This window comes from Dromiciops gliroides, chromosome 6 (assembly GCF_019393635.1).
Source record: "Dromiciops gliroides isolate mDroGli1 chromosome 6, mDroGli1.pri, whole genome shotgun sequence".
NCBI lineage: Eukaryota > Metazoa > Chordata > Mammalia > Microbiotheria > Microbiotheriidae > Dromiciops > Dromiciops gliroides.
In genome coordinates this window covers 206,703,321-206,729,791 of record NC_057866.1, presented here as the reverse complement: position 1 = coordinate 206,729,791, position 26,471 = coordinate 206,703,321, and the positions used below count along the sequence as shown (strand labels likewise).

The 26,471-nt window shown below is 39.3% G+C and overlaps 1 protein-coding gene across 7 annotated transcripts in view; it reads right to left on the bottom strand.

Moving 5' to 3' along the window:
* The window catches only part of TENM3 (teneurin transmembrane protein 3), a 1,675,137-nt gene that overhangs the window by 116,307 nt on the left and 1,532,359 nt on the right, over positions 1–26,471 (bottom strand). For 6 of the 7 annotated variants that reach the window (XM_043970124.1, XM_043970125.1, XM_043970126.1 and 3 more), the window contains 3 exons: positions 4,384–4,410; positions 2,527–2,547; positions 1,462–1,608 (listed from right to left, as the gene is read on the bottom strand). In XM_043970124.1, coding sequence (XP_043826059.1) covers positions 1,462–1,608; positions 2,527–2,547; positions 4,384–4,410 — 195 coding nt within the window. The remainder of the gene's footprint in view (positions 1–1,461; positions 1,609–2,526; positions 2,548–4,383; positions 4,411–26,471) is intronic. The other variant, XM_043970130.1, reaches the window with a different exon arrangement.

The following is a 26,471-nucleotide window of genomic DNA, read 5'->3' as shown; positions in this document are numbered from 1 at the left end:
CCAGGGTCACACAGCTAGTAATTGTCAAGGGTCTGAGGCTGGATTTGAACTCAGGTCCTCCTGACTCCAGGGCCGGTGCTCCATCCACTGCGCCACCTAGCTGCCCCTGATGTGAACCTTTTTTGAAACCTCTCACGTTAGTGAGTTGCCTAGGACATTGAGAGACCAACTGATGTGCCCAGGGTCACACAGCTGGTATGGTAAGAGGCTGAATTGGATGGAATACAGATCTTCATGGCTTGGAGGTTGGTTCTCTATCCAACACTACCACACTGTCTCTCCACCATGTCGGTATTTGTGGAAACAAGCACAGGAAACCTTAGTGACAATCATCGCCACCACTTCTCCCCAAAACAAATCTAAAGAAAGGGTAGTTTTTCTCTAAAGAAATGTCAGACACTTTCCCATAATCTCCTGCTTTTAGGAGTAACCCAGAATATTTCTGAATTTTGCTAATGTTTTAGTGCCAGAGATTTAGAGCTCAAAGGGATGCTTGGGACCCTCAACCTTCTCACTCTGTAAATAAGAAAACTGTGGGTCAGAGATGTTAAGTGACTTGGCCAAAGCCCCTTAGGTAAAGAGACAGAAGGGAGACATGAATTCAGGCCTTTTGACCCCCTGTCCTCCGACCAGCTACCAGGGAAGATATGCATCATGACCAAAGCTCAATATGGAGCCCTGTGGCAGAGGGACATCCTCTCACATGCTGCACCAGTGCTTAGCCCAGTGCCTGGCATACAGTAGGTACTTAATAAATGCTGACAAATCCACTATACTCTTGTTATTTTCCCCCGGTATCCATTTATGCACCGATTCTTTGATGCCATCTTCTAAAAACAAGAATTTGTTCAGCAACCAGAGGCACATTCCTATGCACCTGTTTGGCTGTCCGGTGCTTAGAGAGTCAAGAAGGGGGAATGATTGCAGCAGTATAAAAAGGGGTACGTGGGGGGATATGTCTCCCTATTAACCTAGACATTTTCCTTTTCCTAAGGAAGCTTTTAAAAGGAGCTTCCTTTAAAATTTCATTTTGGCCTGTAGTGAGTGTGAGATGTCAGGAGACAAGAACCAAGAGGGGATAGTTGAGGAATACCTGGAAAGGGGAACATGAAATATGGGAATGGATAAATACTAGGGCTAAGGGGGTGGGGCAGGACAGGCTGGGGGAGATGGATTAGGAAAAGGAATGCTGGAGGATTAGGAAAGGGTGTGGGGAAAACCCAGCACTGACAGCAAAGTTGAAGGACTTTTGTTTTTCTCTAAACAAAATGATCCTGTATTTGTTTAAGAAATAAAATCACAGCAGCCCAATGACTTTGCCAGCAGACTTCCATCCCTCCATCGCTTTAATCTTTAAGGATCTGACCGGCCAGGGGCAGGCACACCACTCTGTGCTCACTGGAGCTTTTGAAACCTCTGCTCTGCCACACAGTTCTTCCAACCTTGCTCAGTACATCTTACCTCCTTCATTGTCCTTGCTGTCTGTGCACAGAGTCTCCATGGCTACATCACATCCTGCGCCTCTCCACCCTGGCTGGCAAACACAATGCCAGCCGTTTGGGTCCAGTGTACATCTTCCATTGCTATTGCACAGACCAGGGCAACCCTCTGTCAAAATAGACAAAGAAGGACATCACAAGTGATTTAAGTATGGAAAGAATTCCCAACTCCATACGAACAAATAAGGGACACTTACTGGGAACAGGCCTTTATAAACAGCACAAATACTGTAATTGCACATGGATAGAAACAGCAACATTCCCCAAGGAATCTAGGTCTTAACCAAGTGGCATCTTTGATTGGCCTGACACTTGAGACACCACTTACCTGTGTGGGATGGAAATATATGCACCAATCCTCTAAATACCTGCAGGCCAGACAAAATTAAGTTTACTTTATTTCTCTTAGTAAAGCAACAAGGTTGACTGTGCGGGGGGGATACAATGTCTAAACCAAGGCAATTTCCGTGTCCCTAGTAGAGATTTTGAATGTGTGGCAGGCTTTATTGGTTACTTGCTAGGGAAGGCCTTTTTTGGAAGTACCTTGTTGCTTTAGACAGATCCCTCTAATTTCAAAAGCATGAAAGTGGGCATGAGCATATGAATGATGTTAAAAGAGAACGTTAATTTTATCTGGTCTCAGAGTTGCCGTATATTCATGTGAAATTACAGTGCGTTAAATAACTGCACAAAGTATAGGCCAGTTGTAATGACTATACTTTATGCCCAGAGTACATTCCTTTTCACAGAATAAGCAAAGCCCAGGAAATAGTGAAGCAGCTTTAGCATCTATTCTAACAAACATCAGGATTCAGGCTGCATACGGATGGGACAGGACCAACAGGATTTCCAACTAAATGTAATAGCTATGCGTATTTGATTACTTAGGACGGACAAAATGAAATACCATAAGGACCACAATAAAACATTGATAGACTGAACAAAAACACGGTAGTGACGTGCTTCAAGACAGATAGCAGAAAGTGATATTTTGTGACAATCTCCCTAAGGCTTTTTGTGCTGTTACCTTTATATCCTATCTTGTCTGCTTTTATGGGCAAGGAGGGAAAATTTGGGAAACAATTAAAATAATTTAATATATCCAAAATCTATAATTGTCTCAGTCTAACATTACATAATAAGAAACAGTTTTTGCCAATTCCTATTGATGATATCTGGCATGCAGCCAACATGAGCCGTGTATGAGGATGACACTCAGGCAGATTCTGGTGTTCTTATCCTTATGAGTGTGATAAGACACTGACGAAAGCAAGGACAGAAATGGCACTGAAGTCCTAATAATAAGTGGCTACCAATCAGATCTCTAGGAAAACACAGTTGTCAATAACTTTATACAAAATAGAAATAAAAATATTTGGTGCAGCAGGTTATTATTATTATTATTATTAATTACTATTGCTAATTATTTGGAGGGGGAGTGAATGGGTAAGTTACGTCAAACACTCCATTATCTTTTCCAATCAGAATGCTGCCCTTGTTCTTATGACAAAGTTAAAGTTTCAGATGTTGTTTAGGATAAGCTGTTTAAAGAAATTTCTACATCTGAAGTCTGATTTAAAAGAATCAATTTAGGAACTCCCCATTCTCTGCTATGTAACTTGAAATATCTCCCAGAGACACTTTTGTCTCTTAAGATCAGTAGTAACAAAAAATAGGGGGTTCTGAAAGTCTCTGGTGGCAAGGAGGAATGGAATTAGTCTTATGGATACCAACAGGTCAGGCTGAGATGAACTTTGCTGCTTCTTTTATTTCAGGCAGTTACCACCTATATTTGTGAACTCTGTAATGGGTATAAAAGGCTAATTCTTCTACTGAATATGTTGGGATTTTTTTTTTGGTGGTTTTGTTTTGGAAGAAAATAAAATAGTTGCCCTACCAACAAAGAGGTGCACTGGCTGATTGCATGCACACGTGTCATTGTATGAAAGCCTGGATATTGCCATGAATATAGCCATATTCTAATGAAAAGCACAAAGAAGGAATAGAAAATACATAATCTAAGAAGGGAAAAGAGGGTTTTTTAATCTTGAAAAAAAATTTTTTAAACATTTATCTATTTCTACAATAGCTGAAGACATAAGAATCTGCTGTTTTGTTCTGGCCCCTCTTTCCTTTTGATGTAATACATCCAATATCAATATTAAACACAAATGATAGTCTCTTTTTTTTTGGCGGGGCAATGAGGGGTAAGTGACTTGCCCAAGGTCATACAGCTAGTGTTAAATGTCTGAGGTCACATTTGAACTCAGATCCTCCTGAATCCAGAGCCGGTGTTTTATCTACTGCGCCACCTAGCTGCCCCAAGAGATAGTCTTTTTACATGAAATGTAAGGACAGAATTGCTTCTGTGTCTTCAAACATTTAGAAAAAAACAAATAATCCAGTATATCTGGATAAATGAGTTTTTTCCCTTGATAACCATTTATATGTATTTACAAACATATTTGATCAAAATCTTTCAATTTGGTAGTTTCTTATGCAGGGGCACGAGAGTCAAGAGGCATTTTTAAAAAAATGAAGTATTTAAAATTGAATTGCCAATGATGGAGCTAAGGGGGCTAGGAAAACAGCAAATGATCTGTTGTTTTCAGTTTGGGTTCCAGTGAAAACTAATGCATTTACATAATGATGCAACTAGTGATATTCATTACTACTAATGTGAGACACAGACACTGAAATCTTCATACTATCGATGGGAAGCATTTCACATAATGTGAGCCTGATTTATAATTCATGAAGTTATGCATGGAAACAACCTATTTTCACGCCTAATGCAATATTATATACATATATTTCTGTATATATAGAGATATGTATATATATGTGTGTGTAGACATGTCAACAAAGAGCAAATATACAGTACCTTTAACTATCTTATCCAAATAGTGAGCTTGAGAAATTAAAAAGAAAAAAAAGAACAGACAGACATTTCAGAAGTGTCACATGGGACAAGGAAAATTTCAGAATTTACATGCAAATCGAGTAGCTGCAGCTGACATGAGACTCACATCACACGACAGAGATGCATTTCGTATCTTCTAAAAATGCAATATATTCACTTTTCAGCAAATGAAGTTATGATTCCAGGAAATACTCAGAATTTTAAAGGAGAGGATTCAGGTTAAACCATTGCTACCTTTAAATGATTTGGGTTTTCCCACCACCCCCATCTATATGTTGTTGTTGTTTTTTTTTTTAAATCATACAAACACTGACTTAGAGGAAATCAAGAATAAACAGATTGCTTCCTGAAGAATTTTGTTAATTCACACTTATGAAAGGGGTGCCTAGAACAAAGGACCAAACTTTAATCGTTAGTTAAATCAAGAAAAAATACTTAAGAAAGTGGAACATGTAAAATAGATAATGAAATACCCACAAGAAGTTTGTGAGCACACTTGGCTACTGCACAGATTTCAACTGGATGATGCTGTGGTCCTTTTGTTGGGGCTGGTACCCTTCAGAACTCATTTGGGAATGTTACTCTGCCTGTTACTTTTTTTTTTTTTGGTGAGGCAATGAGGGTTAAGTGACTTGCCCAGGGTCACACAGCTAGTAAGTGTTAAGTGTCTGAGGTCAGATTTGAACTCAGGTCCTCCTGAATCCAGGGCCAGTTGTTTATCCACAGCGCCACCTAGCTGCCCCCTGCCTGTTACTCTTGATAGTCAGTGTCACAAGAAGTCCATACAAGCCTATCAAGAGGAATTAAATGGAAAAAATTAGACTGTGGTTGATGGATATAGCTGTGCCTGTTCTCTTCTAAACCATTTTCCTTTTTTTTTTTCCTCCTCTTTTTTTTTTGGTGAGGCAATTGGGGTTAAGTGACTTGCCCAGGGTCACACAGCTAGTAAGTGTTAAGTGTCTGAGGCAGGATTTGAACTCAGGTCCTCCTGACTCCAGGGCCAGTGCTCTTTCCTCTGTGCCACCTAGCTGCCCTGCTTCTAAACCATTTTCTGCTTATATTTACTTTTGCTTCTTCTCGACAGTAAACATGCAGACATGTGTGGCCATTTAAAAAATCAATACTGCCACCTAACATAGGCTCCTGAAAAGCCCTGAATGTTTTTGATTCGTCAAAAATGGCTCACAGAATCATAAATTTGGAGCCGGAAGGAATTTTGGAGGCTAGTGACTATACTCTCATCATTTTACAAATGAGGAAGATGAGACTGGAAGGGAAATCAAGTGACTTGTTCAGTTAAGTTACATCTACCTTGTAAATGTCTAAGGCAAAATTTAAACTCAGTTCTTCCTGACAAGTTGAGCACATATCCACTGTTACACCCTGTACTGTCATTCGACAATGTCTGAGCTATTGTTTTTGCTGTCCTTGGTTACTTTTTTTTTTTTTTTTTGGGTAGTACAACTGGTTCAATGGTAATTTCACTCAAACTAATCAGATATTTCCATCTTCATGATACTCGGATCAGCAGATTGTGAATCAGGTTGAAAATCATGGCTGTGTTTTGACCAAAAGTTAGAGCTGGAGTAGTCCCACTCTTACACACACAAACATAAACATAGGTCACATGAGCCCATGTCTATAGTGCAGAGATTCTTAATCCTTTTTTTTTTTTGTCTACCCATGGCCCCCTTGGGCCTTGGATGCCTAAGAACAAACATTAAAAATGCATAAAACAAAATATGTAGAATTACAAAGGAAACTTATTGAAATACATTTCTCAAAATATTTAAAAAACAAAAAATGGCTTGGAAACCAAGGTAAGAACCTGTGGTCTAGTGTGTATGGGGGAAAAAAAAGGATAACTTACTTCTGAAACAATTTCCCCAATATTTTTAGGGGGTGTGTTTACATTTCATTAACAAATTGATTGGGGAAAATGTGGAGGTGATAGAGAGACAGATATGGTTCAATCTGATAGATTAGGGTGGATTGGTTTTTTTTAAGTATAAGTCAGCAGAAAATAGAATAGAAGGAAAACACTGCAGGAACATGTACAGTTTCAAAAAGCAAGGCTGACCTGCAGTCTCTGCCATTTGATCTATTTGTCAAATTGAAGGAATGATTATTGTAGGGAATTTCTTTCCTTATTACTTCTTCTCATGCAGAAGTACCACAGCATTACAGTGGTTAGGTTTTTTGTTGTTTTTTTTTACTTTAAAATATAATTTGGGGAATTGTTAATTCAACTCAACTATCAAGATTCTAAGCCACATTCATGAGGGATTATTTGGTTTGGTTGGTGAATGTTCATAACATTGAATGAGGCAGAATTTAAAGTATTTTGTTTTCAGATCAGGCAGAGTTCAGATGGTTCAGGCAGCATAAATTCTGTCTAATAATTATGATTTAGATGAATACCTTTTTAGGGGAAAAATCTGCAGCCACTCTATTGGCCTGAGCAGGCACAGCCAATTAAACAAAACAATGGGCCAAATTATGTGTGGGTGTGTTAGGGTGGAGGTCATTGAAGGAGGAATTGTGATAGTCATGTCTTCTCAACAGAGCTGGGCCATCAAATTCAATTCAAGTAGACAGCCAATTGAAATTAAAATTAATACAGATATTGAAAAAAAAACATGTTAGGCAAACAGGTAAAAATTCAGTTATGAGAAAAAATAATTGCAGTGTGAAAAACACACTGAGAATCATCATTTGCACTTTAGATACTGTTGACCATTGGTAGGCAGCTTAAAACCAGGAGTGAAGAGAGGAAAGCCTCATTTTGACTTTGGTGACAAAAATTTCTGATTGTGTTATTGCAAGACAGGTTGGGGATAATGACAAGGTTAAAAGTAGACTGAGTTGCACAACATACACATAATTATTTAAAATGATAAAAGCAATGATAAAAAAAATCATCAAATAAAGCACCAGAAGAAATAATAAGAAAAAGAATGTGTTATTTTAGGAAGCCATTAGGAACGGTAATCATAAAATATACAGTATATTAAAAATTAATAGAATCAGCACATTTGCAAAAATGCACAGTAAGTTACCCCAAAAAATCACCTTGGAAAAGGAAAAGCACATTTTACCTGACACTTCAAAAAAGGGTCTTTCCCTTTGTGACAACATATATATTGCTACCCGAATGTTATATTTAAATCAGGTGCCCAGAAGCCTAATATTGCACCTGATAAGTTTATATTTGAGCAAAACTTTCTTTTAAAAAAATTAAACAAAAAATTTTTTTTCACTAAATATAAACCATTATTAATTTCCATTAAAGATAAGAAAGTTAAGGCATTTATTTTTAAAGTGTTTGGTCCAATAAGATTGGAAAACAAAGGAGACCTGAACTCAGATCCCTTCTTTCCCAGTCTGAGTGACCTTGCTTCACACTAGGTCAGAGGAAATGGATCTCTTTGTTTCTGAGAAACGAAGCAATAAAGCCAGGTGGCGTGTCCTTGCCTGTAATCCCAGCTACCTGGGAGTGTGAGGATGGTGGATTTCAGGGGCTCAGGAGTTCTGTCAGAGATCTGCCATGCAGATCACGTGTCTGCACTAAGTTGTACAACAAGAAGGTGATACTTTCCTCCCTTCCCACCCACAGTGTATGTTGGGGGCACCAGGCTGCCCAGGGAGGAATGAACTAGCCCAAGTGAAAACTGACTGATATCCATCACAGCTCTCAATCAGTAATTAAATGGATCATGCCCGTGAAAAAGTCCCTGTGATTCCATGCTGGGCAATAAGAAGAGACCTAGTCTTTAGAAACAACAACAACAACAACAACGATGACAACCTAGGTAAATAGACTTTCTTATATATTAAAAAGTGTTTACCACCTTCTTTTGAGAGGGCTCTTAGTAATGACAGCAGAATAGTTGGCTTCCTTTGGAGAAGGTTTGCTGGATAACTTTAAAAATCTCAACAAAGACCCCCATGTTTTAAATGATACAGCTCATTTTGAGTTACAGCTTCCTGACTTGAGAATATTTTCAGCATACAGTCCTCCCTATAACGTGAAAAATTGGGGCAATCACCCTGGGGGCTGTAAACCACTCTGATTCACTGGGGATCCCCATTCTGGGGATGGGGGAGAGGATGGTTTGTGACTCCAAGAGGCAATAAATGTAGCATCTGGCGCTTTGGGAAGAAAAAACAAAAACCATACACATTTATGTACAATGTAAACAACCCATAACTTAGCATTCCCTGTCCTTCCAACACTACTAAAGGCAAAAATTTCTAATGCCCCAGGGATGGTCCTATACAGATACAGTGCCTTTGTATCCATTTTCATTCTTCTTTTATAAAGCACAGGCAGGGTTCTGTCTTTTTTTGAGGCAGCAAGAAAAGGAGAGTATTTTTCATTCTGTCATCTCATCAGTGTAGCTGCCTAACTTTCTGTTAGTCCTCATCATCCCAGTGCCACTGATTGTCTGCGTCTCCCTGCTGCTTTGCCAAATACTTCTGGTATAAGAGAGCGGGCCAGTCCCTAGGGGACAAACATACTCTGGGTATATATACTACTCTGTATATCTGGCTGTGGCTTTGGGGAAAATATTTTTCAAAATTCCTGCCTGGAGACCCCCTTATGGAAAAAGCAGCACACGCCAACCACAACCCATTATAAAACCCTCCCCAGTTTACTCTATGCTTTGCAAAAGCAGCCAGAATTAAATATTTCTGAGGTAGGTCAGGCTGCATCATCTATTTTTGTACTGGTTGGATGGTGACCACAAAGTCAATCAGCAAATCAAGCCAAAAATGTGGAAAAAGACTAAATTCGACACTTGAGTTTGGAGAGCATAACCAGTCTGTGAGCTAGAAAAACCAAACCAACTTGAAATACAAACAGGTTAATACAAGCCAGCCTTCCGGCTGGGGTGTTTTCAGTAAAGTCAGGCCACTTTTATGATGAGAGTGATACAAACAAGTTCTGAAAAGCTCAACCTCTGAGGGGGGAAAAGGCAACAATTAAGACCATAAAGCTGAAGACTAAAACCAGGGAAATGAAAAGATTTAGTAGGGAAGCAGATGAAAACAAGAGAAGCAAAGTCATTTCAGTCGATTTAGGAACAAGGCACAAGAAGCTGTTAGCTGGGTTGGTTGACATGCCAAAGGTTTAAAACAAAGTCAAAAGACAGAATGTATTTCAGAAGGAAGGATCGTCTCTGGGGTTCTGTGTGTAATCAGGCCGATTACCACTTCCCCTCCCACTATACCATCCCTGAAAAAACAACAACAAGAAGAGCAAATCAAAACCAACCAACCAAACAAACAAATAAAAAAACACACCAAAAAACCCCAAAACAAAACCCCACCACTTGCATAAACCCAAGGAGTGAGCTGATGCAAAAAACATGTCAGTGCTGTGGACCTGAGTCAGGTCATGAGGGAGTGATCCAAATGGTTTGGCAGGGGATAGCTAGTTGCTGATGTTCATGGTTATGAACAACTACTCATGCAGTCCCCACTGCCAACATTGTGCTTGGGTGGAGCATGTGAACCAGCATCATATTTCCACTGGGCTCCTGAATTGGCTCCTGGGTGTTAGGATCAACAGAAGCAAACACACACCAAGCCTACAACACTAGTAATGGTTCCCAGGATATTTGCTACAATAAAGTCTAAGATACCCATCTTCAGAAGTAGGCAAGTCAATCAGCTGAGCTGGGAATAAAATCAAACATCTCTCACCATGACTGTTGCCACAGAGCCCTTCAAAGGGAGGAGGGGAGATTTTTTTATTTAGCATTTTATGTTTCATCATGCTATATAATATGAACTTTTGAAAAAATGATTCCCATTAGTATCTCATTAAAGATATAAGTAGGTATTGTTCTTAGATAATTCATGTTCAAGTTCCTGTGGTATGACAGAAAAGCAACAGTCTGCAAATAAGTATATATTAAATCCATTTGTTCTAATCAGTCCCTGTTTAAATCAGCATGAGCAGCATACCCATTGATTTGATGTTCTTTAATTGGTGCTCACTGCACTGTTTTATTACTGATTACCCTGTCATAAAGGATTATAGCAGTGACATAATTTTAAATACTGTAAAACAATTTCATATTCTTATTAGTTTATTCAGGCCCTGTAAATATGTTCTCACTCACCATAATATTCCTTCTAAGGTTAGGGTAGAATGTTCCAACTGTTCTATTTGGGAGAGTCAATTTAATTTGCATATGATAACAAGAATGAAGTGTCAATGTAGAAACAAGCTTTTTTTAAAATAGCTTTTCCTCTCGTTCATTCAACAAATGAACATAAGCTCCTTAAAGGAAGGGGAGTGCTTTTGCTTTTGTATTTGTCTAGCATAGAAGGTGCTTAATAATATTCATATAATAGGTGCATAATAACTAGCTTAATAAATACCTACTGGTAGAGAATACTAAACAATTTTTGGTACATGAATGTAATATAATATTACTCTGTTGTAAGAAATCATGCATATAAGAAATACAGAGAAGCATGGGAAAACTTACATGAATTGATGAAGAATGTAGTATGGAGAACCAGGAAAATGATATAGAGAGATAGATATCTCTGCCTTTATCTATTTGTCTCTGTCTCTCTCTCCATATATATATAAAATGACTAAAGCATTGTAAATGGAATGAACAGTAATCACAAAAATGAAGCTGAATGCGGTGTAATTAATAACCAAGTTTGACTCTGAAAAAGAGAAAGAAAATGCATTGCCTCCCTTTGTGGAAGTTGGGGACAATAAGTGTGGAACATTTGCATATACTTTCAGACACTGTTGATGTATTGGTTATTAATTGCCTTTTTCCTTCTCTTTTTGATCTTTTCCTACAAGGGATGACTTTGTGGAGAGCAAAGAGAGGGATATATTGCAAAATTAAGATGCTATTTTTTAAAAAAGATAATCAAAATTTGAAAAAATAAATGCCTGTTGGGGTGAATTTTATTTATTAAGGACATAACTGTGTGCAGAACATTGTGTTAGATGTTAGAGGAGGAGAAAAGATGAAGAAAACACAGACTCTGCCCTCACACGATACACAGTCTTGTAAGAGGAAGATGAAGCATATACCCAGATAAATATGATACAAATGAAAGAATAAAGGATAAATATTGAGTGTTATGAAATTAGATCAAAGAGAGTCCCCAATTTGTGAACTATTGCATTCTTGACTGATATCAGTGAGAAGATTTGCTCTTGATAAGTTGCTCATCAAACTCTCATTAATTTCTTTTAAACCTGTTCCTACAAACTTTTCCTGGTAAAGTTTAAATGTTTGGGTTTTTTCCCAGTTTAGAGTTTTGTAAGGGAAATATCTTAACCAAATTTAGCTTCACTAAATGTACTTACCCAGACAAAGAACAGCCTTTCCATAGGGAAAACTATTAACCCAACCTAATCTGAAATGATTAGCTCTGCTTTGTGAATGAAGTCGGCCACATGGGAAGGTAGACAGGAAATGGGATAGTGGCTAGATCTGTAATTTCATTGGTGAGGAAACTCCCTCTCTCAATGCTAGCTGTCATCATCTTTGCACCTTCCAGTCTTAGACATTTGCCTACAACACTTAAAGGCAATGTGATTTGTCCAGGGTCATTGACAGAAGGAATCTGGAGAGGGACTTGAAACCAAGTGCTCCCAGCTCTGAGAACAGCTTATTAAACATTAAAATGGGAGCAGTTGTGTGTGTGTGTGGGGGGGGGGATAGGGGAAGGAGGGGAGGAAGGCAAAACACACGTACAACTTTCTGTTCTGGTAATATTTGACATATTTCATTAGATTGGGCGTTCTGACTGTAGGGATGTATACAGGGCTCTGGTGAACAGCAGTTTCACTTTAATGGTGAGTTTCATATAATGAAGAGATGAGTATATGTACAATAGAAAGGAGACTGCTAGTTCTGTGGCATATACTGTAGGTAGAATGACCTTACTCTACATGTGCAAGGTAATTCAGTAAACACGCAATTTAGGTTTCTCATATTTTAGTACATGGTCATATACTATTGAAATCTGAGCAAAAACTTTGACTTCATTTTGCTAAACAGAAAAGTGTGGGCCATCGGAGCACTCTGATCTGGGAATTAAGCTAACCAACTAAGTCTTATCACTGGGACATTCTGAAATAGAATATAAATCCTTCTTATGCTGAATATAAATATATCTTCAGAAATCTCAGATGTTGGGGGTGGGGTGAAAGCACCATAGCTTTGGAAAAGGCTTTAAGTGAGTTTTTTGCCCTCACAAATGTATCCACAGGAAACCAGAGATCTGCTGATTTAATCAAGTACAAAGGGACAATTTCCTTGTCTACAAATACAATTGAAAGAGTCCATTTAGGAAAATTAATGCCTGGGACACGTTTGTAAGCCAAGCTAACACTGTATATATAGACATACAATTTACCAGCCCCATAATTCTTTCCCCTGGCCTGACAGCCTCTTTATACCTAACTGGAAAATAATGAATGAAAATCAATAATCTTTTTGCTTAACCCTGGAATAGAGCAGAACTTGCCTTGGGGAAGTAGGGGAGGAGTTGCTTCCAAAGCTTAGTTATTTTGAGTACATTTGCCTCTGCTCTGTACTCTTCAGTGACTACTAAGAGTGCTTCTTGTTCTCAAAGCAGGTATCAACCTTCTCTGCTTCTTCTTCTTTTTTTTTTTTTTTTTGAGGCAATTAGGGCTAAGTGACTTGCCCAGGGTCACACAACTAGTAAGTGTCAGGTGTCTGAGGCTGGATTTGAACTCAGGTCCTCCTGACTCCAGGGCTGGTGCTCTATCCACTGCACCACCTAGCTGCCCCCACTTACTTTTATTGTTGTTACCCACTGGATTATGTACTCACAAGCACACACACTCGAATATAATTATCAAATAAAATCATTAACCTAGTCTGTGATGGTAGATGGAGGCTATATCTTAATCTGAAGAGACTCATGGTACAGTGGGAAGAATTTTGGATCTGGACTCAAGGGGCCCTCATTCAGATCTGGGCTCTGCTACTTATGGCCTGTGTGACTTTGGCTAAATCCTTTTACCTATTTGGGCCTCAGTTTCCCTAATCTGCAAAATGGGGAGAGGGCTGAACTAAATGACCTCTATAAGGTCCCTTTCAGCTTTAAATCTATGATCGAGTAACCTCTGTAGTGGCCACAGAGAAAGGTGAGAGAAGGAAAAGGCTTTTTAAAAAATTTTTATCATAAGCAAGAGGATCTGGGACTTTCACTTACTAACTACTTTGTGACAAAGAAAACCTTAGGGCAAATTCTCTGGGCCCTCACTCTCTTCTCCAGGAGGTTAAAGTCAATCAATCAATCAGCATTTATTAAGTGCTACTATGTTCTAGGGCCAATGCTAAGTGCTGGAGGGAGATACAAATAAAAATAAAGACAAGGTGCTGCCGTCAAGGAGCTTATGATGTAATAGAGGAAGACAATACACTTTAAAAAAAAAAGAAGTTGAAAAGCAAAGGGAGGCTGGATGCCCTTTGCGGGGCATGATGGAGAAATTTCCAAAGATGTCCAAAAGCAACATGGCTAGTGGGAAATAGAGAGAAGAACTGCTGAGGCCCTGGCGCCCATGGCCCTGCCTTCCAGTCAGAGAGGGAGAGGATGCTCATGAGACCAGAGTACCAGCCAGATTCAATCTTGCAGCATAATGAGATTTTCCAATGAGAAGTTTCCTGGGGGACCAAAGCTTGATGTACTTGTACTCAGTAGGAAGGATGGCTTCAAGCTGGCACCTCTCTCTCCTCATTTATAAGGAAAATTATTCCTGTTCTCATGAAAACCCTCATGTCTTTCCCAGCTCTGCTCCTGACTCTGAACTTCCCTACCGTGTCCCACCATCCTTCTCACCCTGGAAGAGCAAGGCTCACTCCTTCCCTCCTTCCTCAGCTCCACAGCATGCCCCATCTCTCCTTTCTACACTCTCAGCTTCCCTTCCCAGACCCCACACCTTCAACTCCATTTAATAAATTGTCTTCTTCCATCAGAATGGGAGTTCCTGGAGGGCAGGGATGATCTTTAGTGCTTGGAACATACGTGCTTTATAAAAGCTTGCTGACTTGGCCGGACACCCATGCAAGTTTGTACAATGTGGTTTTTTTCGTTTTGGGGAAACAGCAAAACAAAACAGAAAACAGCTCCATGGAATAAACGAAATATGGATATATGGGATCTATGTTAGCTTAGTTCAGTGCTTTGTAATTTCAATCCTAGGATTTTGGACTGACATCTGGAAGGTCCCTTTTGGGTGGATCATCATCCAGGCCAACTTCATCATTTTGTAACTGAGAATAGGGAGGAAAGTAAACTTACTTGTCCAAGGTCACACAGTTATCCAGTGGCTGAGCAAGGATTTGATTCGGGTCTTCTGATTCCAAATCCATTACTCTGATACAACAACATAGTCTTTACTTAGGATTGAAGAGTTAAGAGAGGGAAGGGTCCTAGTTTAAGTTCTGTCATTTTACAGAGGGGGAAATCAACGTCCAGGGAAATTCAATTATTTCACCAAACTCAGTTATTAGTAAGTGCTGGAGGTGGGACCACAACCTCTGTAATTAAGAAGGCTGAAAAATTCTTCACTCTCAGGCCAAAGATGTGATAAACCTTTCTAAACTTATTCAGGCTGATCCTCAGACAACAGAAATATTGTCCACCGCTGAGCTCATACCTGAAGCCTTTTCAGGGTAGGTCCTTACTAGAACCTAACCTCTGCTAGGCTAGCCTCCAAGAACACAGGGTCACCTCCATGGCAAAATTAGACATCAAAACAGTATTTTAATGTAGGATCTAGTAACTGAGTTGTGTATTTTAGGCTGATTTTTTTTAGCTGATATCATTTAAGGAAGTTAGATAAAATACTATTTTCCAAAATAGAATAATACCTATTCTCTTCACATTTGACTTCCACACTATTCACAATGACCTTGGGATCTTAAAGTCAAACAGTTATGTGGGAAAGGCCGCTAAGGCATGACTCAATTGATGCTAGTGGACTGTGGCTGCTGTGGTGTTAGAACAGTTTGGTGTGTGTGTGTGTGTGAGTGAGTGAGTGAGTGAGTGAGTGAGTGAGTGAGTGAGTGAGCACAAGGAAGATTCAGTAAGGTTGAGAGTAGAATTGTGAGGGGGCAGCTGGGTGGAGCAGTGGATAGAGCATTGGCCCTGGATTCAGGAGGACCTGAATTCAAATCCAGCCTCAGACATTTAACTCTTACTAGCTGTGTGACCCTGGGCAAGTCACTTAACCTCAGTTGCCCCACAAAAAAACAAAACAAAAAAAACCCAAACCGAAATAGAATGAAAATAAACACATTAGAAAACTTAGTAAGTAAGAGAGTAGAATTGTGCTGTAAGAAATGATGAGCAGGCAGATTTCAAAGAAACCTGGAAGGATTTACATGAACTGATGCTGAATGAGATGAGCAGAACCAGGAGAACATTGTACACAGTATCAACAACATTGTGTGTTGATCAACTGTGATAGACTTGACTCTTCTCAGCAATACAATGGTCCAAGATAGTTCCAGGGGACTCATGAAGGAAAGTGCTCTCCAAATGCAGAAAAAGAAAAAGGAACTGTGAGTCTGGATGCAGATTGAACCATACTATCTCTATTTTTTTGTTTGTTTTTCTTTATTGAGGTTTTTCCTTTTTCCTCTCATTCTTCTTGCACAGCATGACTAATGCAGAAATATGTTTAATGTGATTGTACATATATAACCTATATCAGATTGCTAGCTGTCTTGGAGAGGGGAGGGAGGGAGAAAAAATTGAAACTAGAAATTTTATAAAAACAAATGTTGCAGGGCAGCTAGGTGGCACAGTGGAGAAAGCACTGGCCTTGCATTTAGGAGTACCTGAGTTCAAATCCAGCCTCAGACACTTGACAGTTACAAGCTGTGTGACCCTGGGCAAGTCACTTAACCCTCATTGCCCCTCTAAAAAAGCCAAAAAAACCCCACCAAAAAACAAAAACAAATGTTGCAAACTATCTCTACATGTAACTGGAAAATAATAAAATACTTTTATGGAAAAAAAAAAGATTGAGAGTAGAGGTTATAAACACAGGGAAAGGGGAGAGAGAAAACCGAATATGGCAGCAAGTCAATGTGACAGGTTGTGTATGAATGTTCCCAACTCCCAGTGGTCACTGGTAGAGAAACACTGGTGATTTTTATGTGGTTCTCGGGGCTAAGGGGCCCCCCAAAAGCTGGAGAGATTGGGTGCTGAATGTTGGAAGTCTTTGAGTTCTCCTCTGCAATGACATGAGAAGCCTGAGCAGATGTTACGTGTTTTAATATATTTACTTCTCAGTCTGAACGGTTAGTCACCACAGTCTAGACAAGGGCAAGATTGATGGAGTGGCTTGGTGGGTGGTGGGACTTCACCAGGTCCTGCAGGGCAAAACTACCAAGTGAGGAAAGCTTTAAGTATGAAATGATTCTGAAGATTGGCCCAATAAACTTTGTGAAGGGTAATTATCTTAAGGCTGGGTAGTTAGAAATATTTTACTTCCCCCACCCCCCCAGCCATAGCACAATCATAAAGGTGGTCTACTACAGTAAGCCGGAGTTGTAATTGGCATGAATAGATGGAAACCCCATACCATGGGTTTTTGACCTAGAGTCCACAGACCCCCGCAAGGGATCCATGTACATGTCCATGTACTGGAACTTTTCATTTTTTGAGAACTACATTTCAACATAATTGTTTTCCTTTGTAATTCCTTTTTGTTTGTTTTGGTTTTTTTGGTGAGGCAATTGGGGTTAAGTGACTTGCCTAGGGTCACACAGCTAGTAAGTGTCAAATGTCTGAGGCCAGATTTGAACTCAGGTCCTCCTGAATCCAGGGCCGGTGCTCTATACACTGCGCCACCTAGCTGCCCCTTTCCTTTGTAATTCTAAGCATTTTATTTTACGTATTTAAAAAATGTTATTCTGTAAAGGGTCTAGATTATTTTACAGAACACTAAAGGTGTCAATGACACCAAAATGGTTAAGAACCTCTGACCTATTCAGTCACAATACAGTCACATCTCTTTCAAGTCATGAAGGGTGAACCTTTATGTGCACGTCCAAAATCAGAAATAAACCATATGGAGATTCTGTTGACAGTGCTATTGTTTTTCTGTAGAGAAATTCATGAATTAGGCTGTGTTGTATTCCTGACTTTTATACTGGGCACCTATACAAAAGGACACTGGATTGGGAGGAATCACATAATTGAGCACCAGGGAAACGATTTGATCCCCCCCCCCCCAAGTTATTCTATCTCACTAAGTCTCAGTTTCCTTATCTGTAAAGTAGGGTTAATAATATCTGTCCTTCCCACTTATTGGTTCCTTGTGCAGATCTAACAGAAAGCACCTTGTAAACATGAAACATTTCATAAATGTGAGTTATTTTTATTATCATTATTGTAGCTACTCACTGCCGACTACACTATTTGAAAGAACCCAGTGGTAAGCACTGTTCATGGAGTTAGCATTGGTGAGGGCCCAGTATCTGATGGTAGAGGGACTGCTCCTACATGTATCCTATAGCAGCTTGTGTAAGCAATCACACCAGCTTATGCCAGTGTATTTCTATAGACCACTTTATCCATATATACAATAACGACTATTCCGGCCTTCTCTTAATAGCTGAGGGTTGGGTTGTATGTGAAAAGCCTTATTTCTCACTTCATTGTTCCCATGGGGATTAATTAATGAATGCCTAATGACATTAATTCACAATTAGATCACTTATGTTTAACCACATGCTTTCTATGCATACATATATAAATATTAATTTTGGGATAGAATGATAATCATTCAACACCATAACAATTAAACAGCTGTAACCTGTCTCATGTGTTAAGTGATGGAGCTGCAGGCAATGTCCCTAAGCAGATGGTCTTACCCACCCATGCTTAATGCTAAAGACTTTTTAAAAAAGAGGTGTTGACAAATCAGAACAAGTAGGCATAGTTCTCATGCAAATCGGCCAATTTGCAATGTAGATTACCCTAAAAACTAATTTGGTCTATAGAAAAAAAATTAAGCCCTGTTGTAAAAGGAAAACATTATACTACAGCTTGGATATAGTAGCATCCCCACCAACACAATTATTTACTAATTTCATTCAGTTAACAGAGTTTAATGGAAAAAGCAGCTGGCAAAGTATTCATATTTATAGGCTTCTTTTGACTGTTCCTTAATTTATCCAAGGCACATGCCCATTAAGTCTCCTTTCAGACAGGCTCTCCTCTACCCCACCCAAAGCTACTCAAAAGAGAAGAGTGTCATTGAGCCCTCAGGGACAGAAGCAAATGGGGGGAGGGGGGCATAGAGGAGAGACTGTTTTAGATATGGTGATCTGCGAAAAATAAAGGTAAATTTGTAAAAATTCAGTTATTATTTGTACTAAAACCATAACCAAAGTTATATTAAGAAAAAAAAAGTTGGCTGAAAAGGAAGCCTTTTTTAGAAGGAAAGTATGCTATTCTCAGCTTGTCAGATCCAAGAAATAATAAAGATAAAAATTCTGCCACTCAATACATCTGTATATAGTTGTGGGAAGGCACATTCCACTGAGTAGGATTCTTTTGAAATGCTCCCAATTCTTCTGTTAGTTATAGAGAAACAGATTTTTGGCTTTGTATAAGGAAAGACTTCCTAACAGTTAAACATGTCCCAAAATAAACTTGATTGCCTTGAGAAAAGGTATATTCCCTATCAATAAAGTCCTCAAGCAGAGTCTGGATAAAGCTTCTGTTGGGGCAAGTTGTCGTCAGTATTACTGGTCAGTCATAGGTTGGACTCAGGAATTCTTTAGGACTCGGGAATTCTACCAGTGCTAAAATTCTCTGATTCTTCCATCCCTAAAGTAAGCTGAACTGAAAGACTAGAATCTGGTTTTTTGAGCCATGATAGAAATGGAAACTTGAATTTGTAACAAAAAAAAAAACAGTAAAAATCCATATACTATATAGTTGATACTCAACTGGCTGGCTGGTTTAATTACAAATATGAAGTTTTCATAAAGAGGCACCAGCAGACCTGTTTATCTTCTACTGCAAAGCAGGTGAGAGAGTATATTTATTATTGTGTACATAGACCCACCCCACCCCCTACCCCACCATAAATGCACAGAGAGAAACTGAATATAAAATCCAACTGGATTTAAGTCATATGATTAACCTGCCAAGAACTGGAAGGGATGCTATTTTTGGATAATTTATATAACTATTAATTGGAACTGTGGAAAACTCTGTCCACCAGGATTTAGTGAAGCCCAGACTCCTACAAAGTAGAAAGAAAGAACATCAGGAATAGGAAAAGGATTTTCATCACTCAGGAAGGAATACTTAATCCATGGAACTTGGAGTTTTGAGACCTTGATTAACACTATCATTTTTTGACTTTGAGACCTTGGGCAAGACTCATCAACTCTATTAATCTGAGTTTCTTCATTTGAACAAAGGAAGGGATCAAGTATCCTCAGGTCCTTTCCAACACTTACATTCTGTGATTCTGTGAACACATCTTCACAATAATAGTCTATATTTAGCCTGTTCTTGAGATTGAGCTCATGTTGAATGAGTCACTGTTATTGAAAGGAAAGTAAAATTCACCTTTTCTTCAAATCTGGCTTTTATAAAAACTGAATTATTCTTTTCTATAGATGTATACTTAGTCATTTTGTACTTTGCAAATGGGCAAAGATGAGAAAAGATGGGAATCATTATGTTAGAGAAGTTGTGGACAAGACTGGCACCACTAATAGAGTGCTGTTGGGAGAGCTATGAACTGGTTCAACCATTCAGGACGGAATTATGTGAAGAAAGTGATGAAAATGTTCCTACCCTTTTGCCCAGAGATCCCACTATTAGATATATACCACAAAGAGGCCAATGATAAAAAGAAGGACCCTATCTACATCAAAATGCTTCTAACAGTACTTTATGTTGTAGTAAAGAACTGGAAACTAAGACGATTCCAATGACTATGGAATGGCTAAACAATGATAACATATGAAGGCACTGAAATATTACTGTAGTATTAGAAATGACAAATCTCGGGGGCAGCTTAGATGGCGCAGTGGATAAAGCACCTGCCCTGGATTCAGGATGACCTGAGTTCAAATCCAGCCTCAAACACTTGACACTTACTAGCTGTGTGACCCTGGGCAAGTCACTTAACCCTCATTGCCCTGACCAAAAAACCCCAAAAAACAAACCCCACCCCCCCAAAAAAAGAAAAAAAAGAAATGACAAATCTGAAATATCCCGAAAAGCAAATAAAGTCTTACATAAGATGATGCTGAATAAAGTAAGGAGAATTAGGAAAACAAAATAGACAATGATTATAACAATATAGATAGCAAGAAAAAAAAGACTAAATTCTGTGCAAATATGGTGACCAGGTTTGTTCCCCAAAAACCACAGAAAATGTATCTTGCTTCCTGTGCAAATGTAGGGGATTATGAATGTGGAAAATTGTTTCTCTGGTTAGACTCAATGTGTTGGTTAAATTTGCTGAAATGATTTTTGTTTTTGTGTCTTGTATTCTTTGTTACAAGGGGATTGATTGATTGATCTTGATAGGGGAGAAGGAAAGAATACATTCAGAAATTAAGGTGATATCAGAATAAATGAGACCAATTCTTTTTTTAAAAAAAGGCTTTGTGTCCCCCGTTGGTTTCTGACTTTGCAAAGGGTCTGTTTCTTTTACATGTGAGGGGACCAGAGTACTCAAGTTCATCAGTACGTCAATATCATTATCAAACAACCCAAATAAAATATCTGACGATTCAGGAGTTTTTTGTGGCAGGGGAGCCATTTGTTATAGATGGGGTGATCTGGAATTTAGAAGTGCTTTATGAAAGGGGTTTGGGTTCCTGGCCTTGTGTGATTTTGTCCTGAAGCTGCTATTCAAGAGCTCCGCTGAAACTGGGGCTTTCAAAGCAGCATTTGTGTTACAGACTTCATTTCCCCTCTTATTATAAAAGACAAAATTAGAAAGAAATGTTCAATAACATTTGACACCTCACTAAATTCTGCACATAAACTCTTTCTTCCACATTGTTTGTAGAAACCTTTGAAGTCCATTTTTATAAGACAGAATTTGGAAACAGGAGGGATCTCATGTTCTCTACTACCAGGTGATACTTTTGATGGTTAGACTGGTCACATTAAGAGATTTTTTTTATCATTATAAAAAAATAGCTCATTTGTTATAACACCAAGAGAGATAATGGCATAGAAGAAAGGCACTACCATATATAACTTTGTTGTATTAAGCCATTTTTTTTTTCATGAACTAAATTTTTACAAATGCCTCAAAATTCACGGTCATATCAACATACAGGTGCTGATACAAACGTGTACCAGAAACGACTACTGGTACTTTATCTGACAGATAACACGGAAAACAACAACTTACTTGACTCATAACTGTATCTATTTTGCAACGTTTGTGGCTGTTTAGTCAAATAAATCATGGCTCATGAAACAAAGCATCTAATACAAATGATGGGAGGGACAATTAAAATCAGTAACTTGTAGCAAACATTTTCTTGTATTTATCGCGAATAGTCCAGGGTAAATAGAGGCCTATTTTTGAGAGCATGGCTCATTTAAAAGAGCTTTTTAGACATTTAGGAAGATTATGTTTTCCAGTTTCTTTAAGTTAGGGCTGGGAAATGTCAAAAGAGAAATAATATCTTTCTATTTCAAAACCAAACAGAACACAAGATACGCTAAAGAGTTCCAAAACCAAAGAGACCTACCTAATGGCTGGAAAGCATAGACAAATGGATGCTCCGTTCATCTCTCCTGGTTGTGTTAGTGACCAATACAGAAATGGTTTGTTGCACCAATGGTCCAAAGTTCTTAATAAGCTTATAGCTTATGTGGCACAGAGATGGCCACAGTTGTTTGGTTATCTTTCTCAGGCCTCTCAAGGGCCTGATCCCACTACTGATCAGCACAAAAGCTTTGACCTAGTGTTTCTGACCTGTGCTGATTCCCTAGTCCCAAGGCAGGCTGGTGGTACTTGAGGAAAATCTCTCTGGTGGCTGAGTAAAGCAGACAGTAAGTCAATAAAGTATTTATTAAGCACCTACTATGTGCTAATAGGCACTGTGTTAAGCACTGGGGGATACAAAAAAAGGCAAAAAAAACCCCAAAACAAAACCAAAAACCCAGCCCTTGCCCTCAAGGATCTCATAGCCCAATAGGGGAGACAACATGCAAAGAAACAACTATATACAGATGAGATATATTTGGGATAAAGTGGGGGTGGTCTTAGAGGGAAGACATTAGCATTTAAGGAAAAATGGGGAGGGTTTTATTGCAGATGGTGAGACTTGAAGGAAGTCAGGGGGGCAAGAAGTCAACGCATAGGAGACTGCCAGTAAAAACACTCGGTTACCTTTTTTTTTTTTTTTTTTTTGCGGGGCCACGGGGGTTAAGTGACTTGCCCAGGGTCACACAGCTAGTAAGTGTCAAGTGTGTGAGGCTGGATTTGAACTCAGGTCCTCCTGAATTCAGGGCTGATGCTTTATCCACTGTGCCATCTAGCTGCCCCTCGGGGACCATTTTCAAAGAAAAGCAAGGAGGCCAGTGCCATTTGCAGAGGACACAGAGGGAGATAAAGTAAAGGGTGGGAATGGGTTCAGGTTATGAAGGCCAAACAGAAGAGATTACATTTGATCCTGGAGGCATTAGGGTGTCACTGGAGTTTATTTTAATTAATTAATCCGTTCATTTATTTAATGTTATTTTTGATATATGGAATAAAGCAAGCGTTTCCACAACACAATTGGAGTTGAGTGGGGTGGGGGGGGTTGTTATGGGGTCAGATCTGAGTTTTAGGAAGATAAATTTGGCAGCCAAGTAAGTGGTGGATGGTCTAGAGCAAAGCTTCTTAAACTGTGGGTCTCAACCCCATATGGGGTCATGTAACTGAATGTGGGGGTTGTGAAAAATTTAGCGACAGTATATATACTATATAGCTGGGGTTGAGTAAACTTTCCTCAGGTAGGGGCAGCTAGATGGCGCAGTGGATAGAGCACTGGCCCTGGATCAGGAGTACCTGAGTTTAAATCCGGCCTCAGACACTTAACACTTACTACCTGTGTGACCTTCGGCAAGTCACTTAACCCAATTGCCTCACTAAAAACAAAACAAAACAAAAACAACAACAACAAAAACTTTCTCAGGTAAAAAGGGGTCTAGAGTGGAAAAAGTTGAAGAAGCCTTGATCTAGGGTAGGGAAAGAAGAGACCAATCATTAAGCTGCTGCCATTGTTCATGTGTCAAGTTGTGAGCGGGGCTGTTTTTGTTTCTGTTGTTTTTGTTTCTTTGTGTCTCCAGTGCTTAGTCTAGCCCTTGGCCCATGGCAGTGCTTTGTAATTCCTTGTTGGCTTGCCTTTGCTTTATGAAGTAAAGGACCTGCATGAGGAGTTAAGAGAAAGCAACTTAAATAGCTTTTGTGAAGGGAGAAATTATAAGACTTGGTAGTAGGTTGGATACATAGGATGAGTTAAGTGTGAAGAGCACAGGATGGAGCCCAGATGACTGAACGATGATGTGCTCTCATTGCTAATGTGGAAATTTAGAAGATCAGGGGCTTGGTAGGGGAAAATGAGGGGTTTTTTTTGGTTTGTTTGTTTTTTTAGTGAGGCAATTGGGGTTAAGTGACTTGCCCAAGGTCACACAGCTAGTAAGTGTTAAGTGTCTGAGGCTGGATTTGAACTCAGGTACTCCTGAATCCAGGGCCGGTACTCTATCCACTGCGGCACCTAGCTGCCCCGGAAAATGAGTTCTGATTGAGACATGTTGAGTTTGAGATGTGTATGGGGCATCCAGTTCAAGATGTCCAAAAGGAAGTCAGTGACAGGACATTCTTCTGTTCTAACCACTCTCCTGAGCTTCAATGTATAGATATGGGAATCATATGCATAGAAATCATTGAGCCATGGGAGCTGATAAGGTCTCCAAGCAAGACGATATAGAGGCAAGAAGAGAATGAAGCCCAGGACACAACTTTGGAAGTCACCTATGGTGACTAGGTGTGATCAGGATGCAGAGATGGTAAAGAAGCCTCAGGAAAAGTAAGACAGGAAGGAGAACCAGGAGACGGCAGCACTATAAAGACCCAGAGGGGAGAGAATACCCAGGAGAAGAGGATAATGGAGGATGTCCAGTCTGCAGAAGTCAAGAAGGACGGAAATTGGAAAAAGCCCATTTGATCTGACCATCAGAGCTCCCTAGTAACGGGGCCATCAGACGAACATGGAAGCCAGATTTCAGAATGTCGAACTGAGTGGGAGAAGTGGAGGCAGCACCTGACCAGGGCTTTCTCAAGAAGTTTAGCTGACAAGGAGAGGGATGGGAGATGCACTGTCTACTAGGGGTTGTATCTTGTGGTAAAATAATGGAATTTGGCAGACGCGCAGGGGCCCCACCTGATAGTAGTGTTTGAATTGGATGTGAATGAGAAACTACTAAGTACCCACTTAAGATGACTAGATTTTTAGCCACACCTGGCCGGCCCTGTTAAACCTATCTAGAATGTAAGCTCACTGCATATTTTTTATGCCCAGTGTTTAATACAGACTTCCCATCATCCAGCAAGTGTCTAATAAATGCTTTTCATCCAATGGTCTTCCCTCATTCTCAGAGACGCTATCATTCATATTTGTGATAGGAGTGTCTATGCTGATGAAAACAGAAATTCGTGAAGTATTGAAATAGAGGCAACTTGTGTAAAGTTATTTTTTTTATCTTGTTTAAGGGTGTTAAGGATATGGGAAAGAAAAAGAGAGAGAGAGAGAGAGAGAGAGAGAGAGAGAGAGAGAGAGAGAGATTTCTCAAAGCCTAAGAAGGCCTTTGATGTAAGGCACTTAAAACAGAATTCACCATTTTCAAATAAATATATCCTCTGGTCACCCCTTAAACATCACCTGTAATGCCTTCATTAAATGCAAAGTAGCTTAACATGTATAAATACTTTCAGGGGTTGAATATTTTGATAAAATAGTACAATGCAAACTTGACACAGGATATATTTGGCATGTATTCAGGAAGAAGGATTATATTTCCAAATAGAATCTTATTATTGATTAAAATTGGTTTAGGATTAGAAGTAAAGTTAAAGGAAGCTTTAAAAAGGCAATGCTAAAACATCAAATATTTCATGTTTTGAAAATGTACTAAAGTTAAAAAAATTAAATTCAAATGAATAGACCCATAATTTTCCCTAGGAAGAGCACAGTAATTTAAATTCTTCCTTCTCTCTCCCCTCTTCTGGTCCCCACAGAGTTTTGGATACTTAAAAAATATATGGTGGAAAAGAACACTAGATTTAGATTCAGAAAAATGGGGTTTGAATCCTAACTCCACTTTTTACCAGCTGTGTGACCTTGGGCAAGTCTCTGAGTCCCAGTTTTCTCATCAGTAAAATGAGTGGGTTGGACTGGCTGCTCTCTGAGGTGGTTTCTAGCTCTAACATTCTCTGATTCTGAGCAGCTGGAGTTCCATGGTAGTTTTCACAGTGGGAAACAAATATTCAAGGAGAATGTAGATTGGAAAGATGTTAACTGGACCTTGCACATGAAGGACATAAGGGAAGAAGTAGACCATGACCTTTAGCAGATCAAGTATCCCAGTGACACACAAGTCATTATAAAGCCACAAAAATAATCATTTCCTCCCAGGCTACTCCAATGGGTAATGACCACAATGGAATAAAACCACACTCCTCTCTAAGCATCACTGCCACTGCTATCATCAGACAGGCATGCACACTGTAGATGGGGATGGGAAGAATGAATTATTTCCTGCTGTGGCCCTGGTACCAAAGCCTTCCCGCAGGAGGTGATCTAGGGAGAAAACGCACATGAACAACCCTTACACAACAGAGACTGTTTATCATAGCATCAGCATACATGCTGCACCTCTTTGAAAGGACTAGAATTCTACTCATCATTACAGGCTTTCTGTGAGTGACCTGGGTGGAAAATTTATGCCAGTGAAATCTTGATATACTCCCA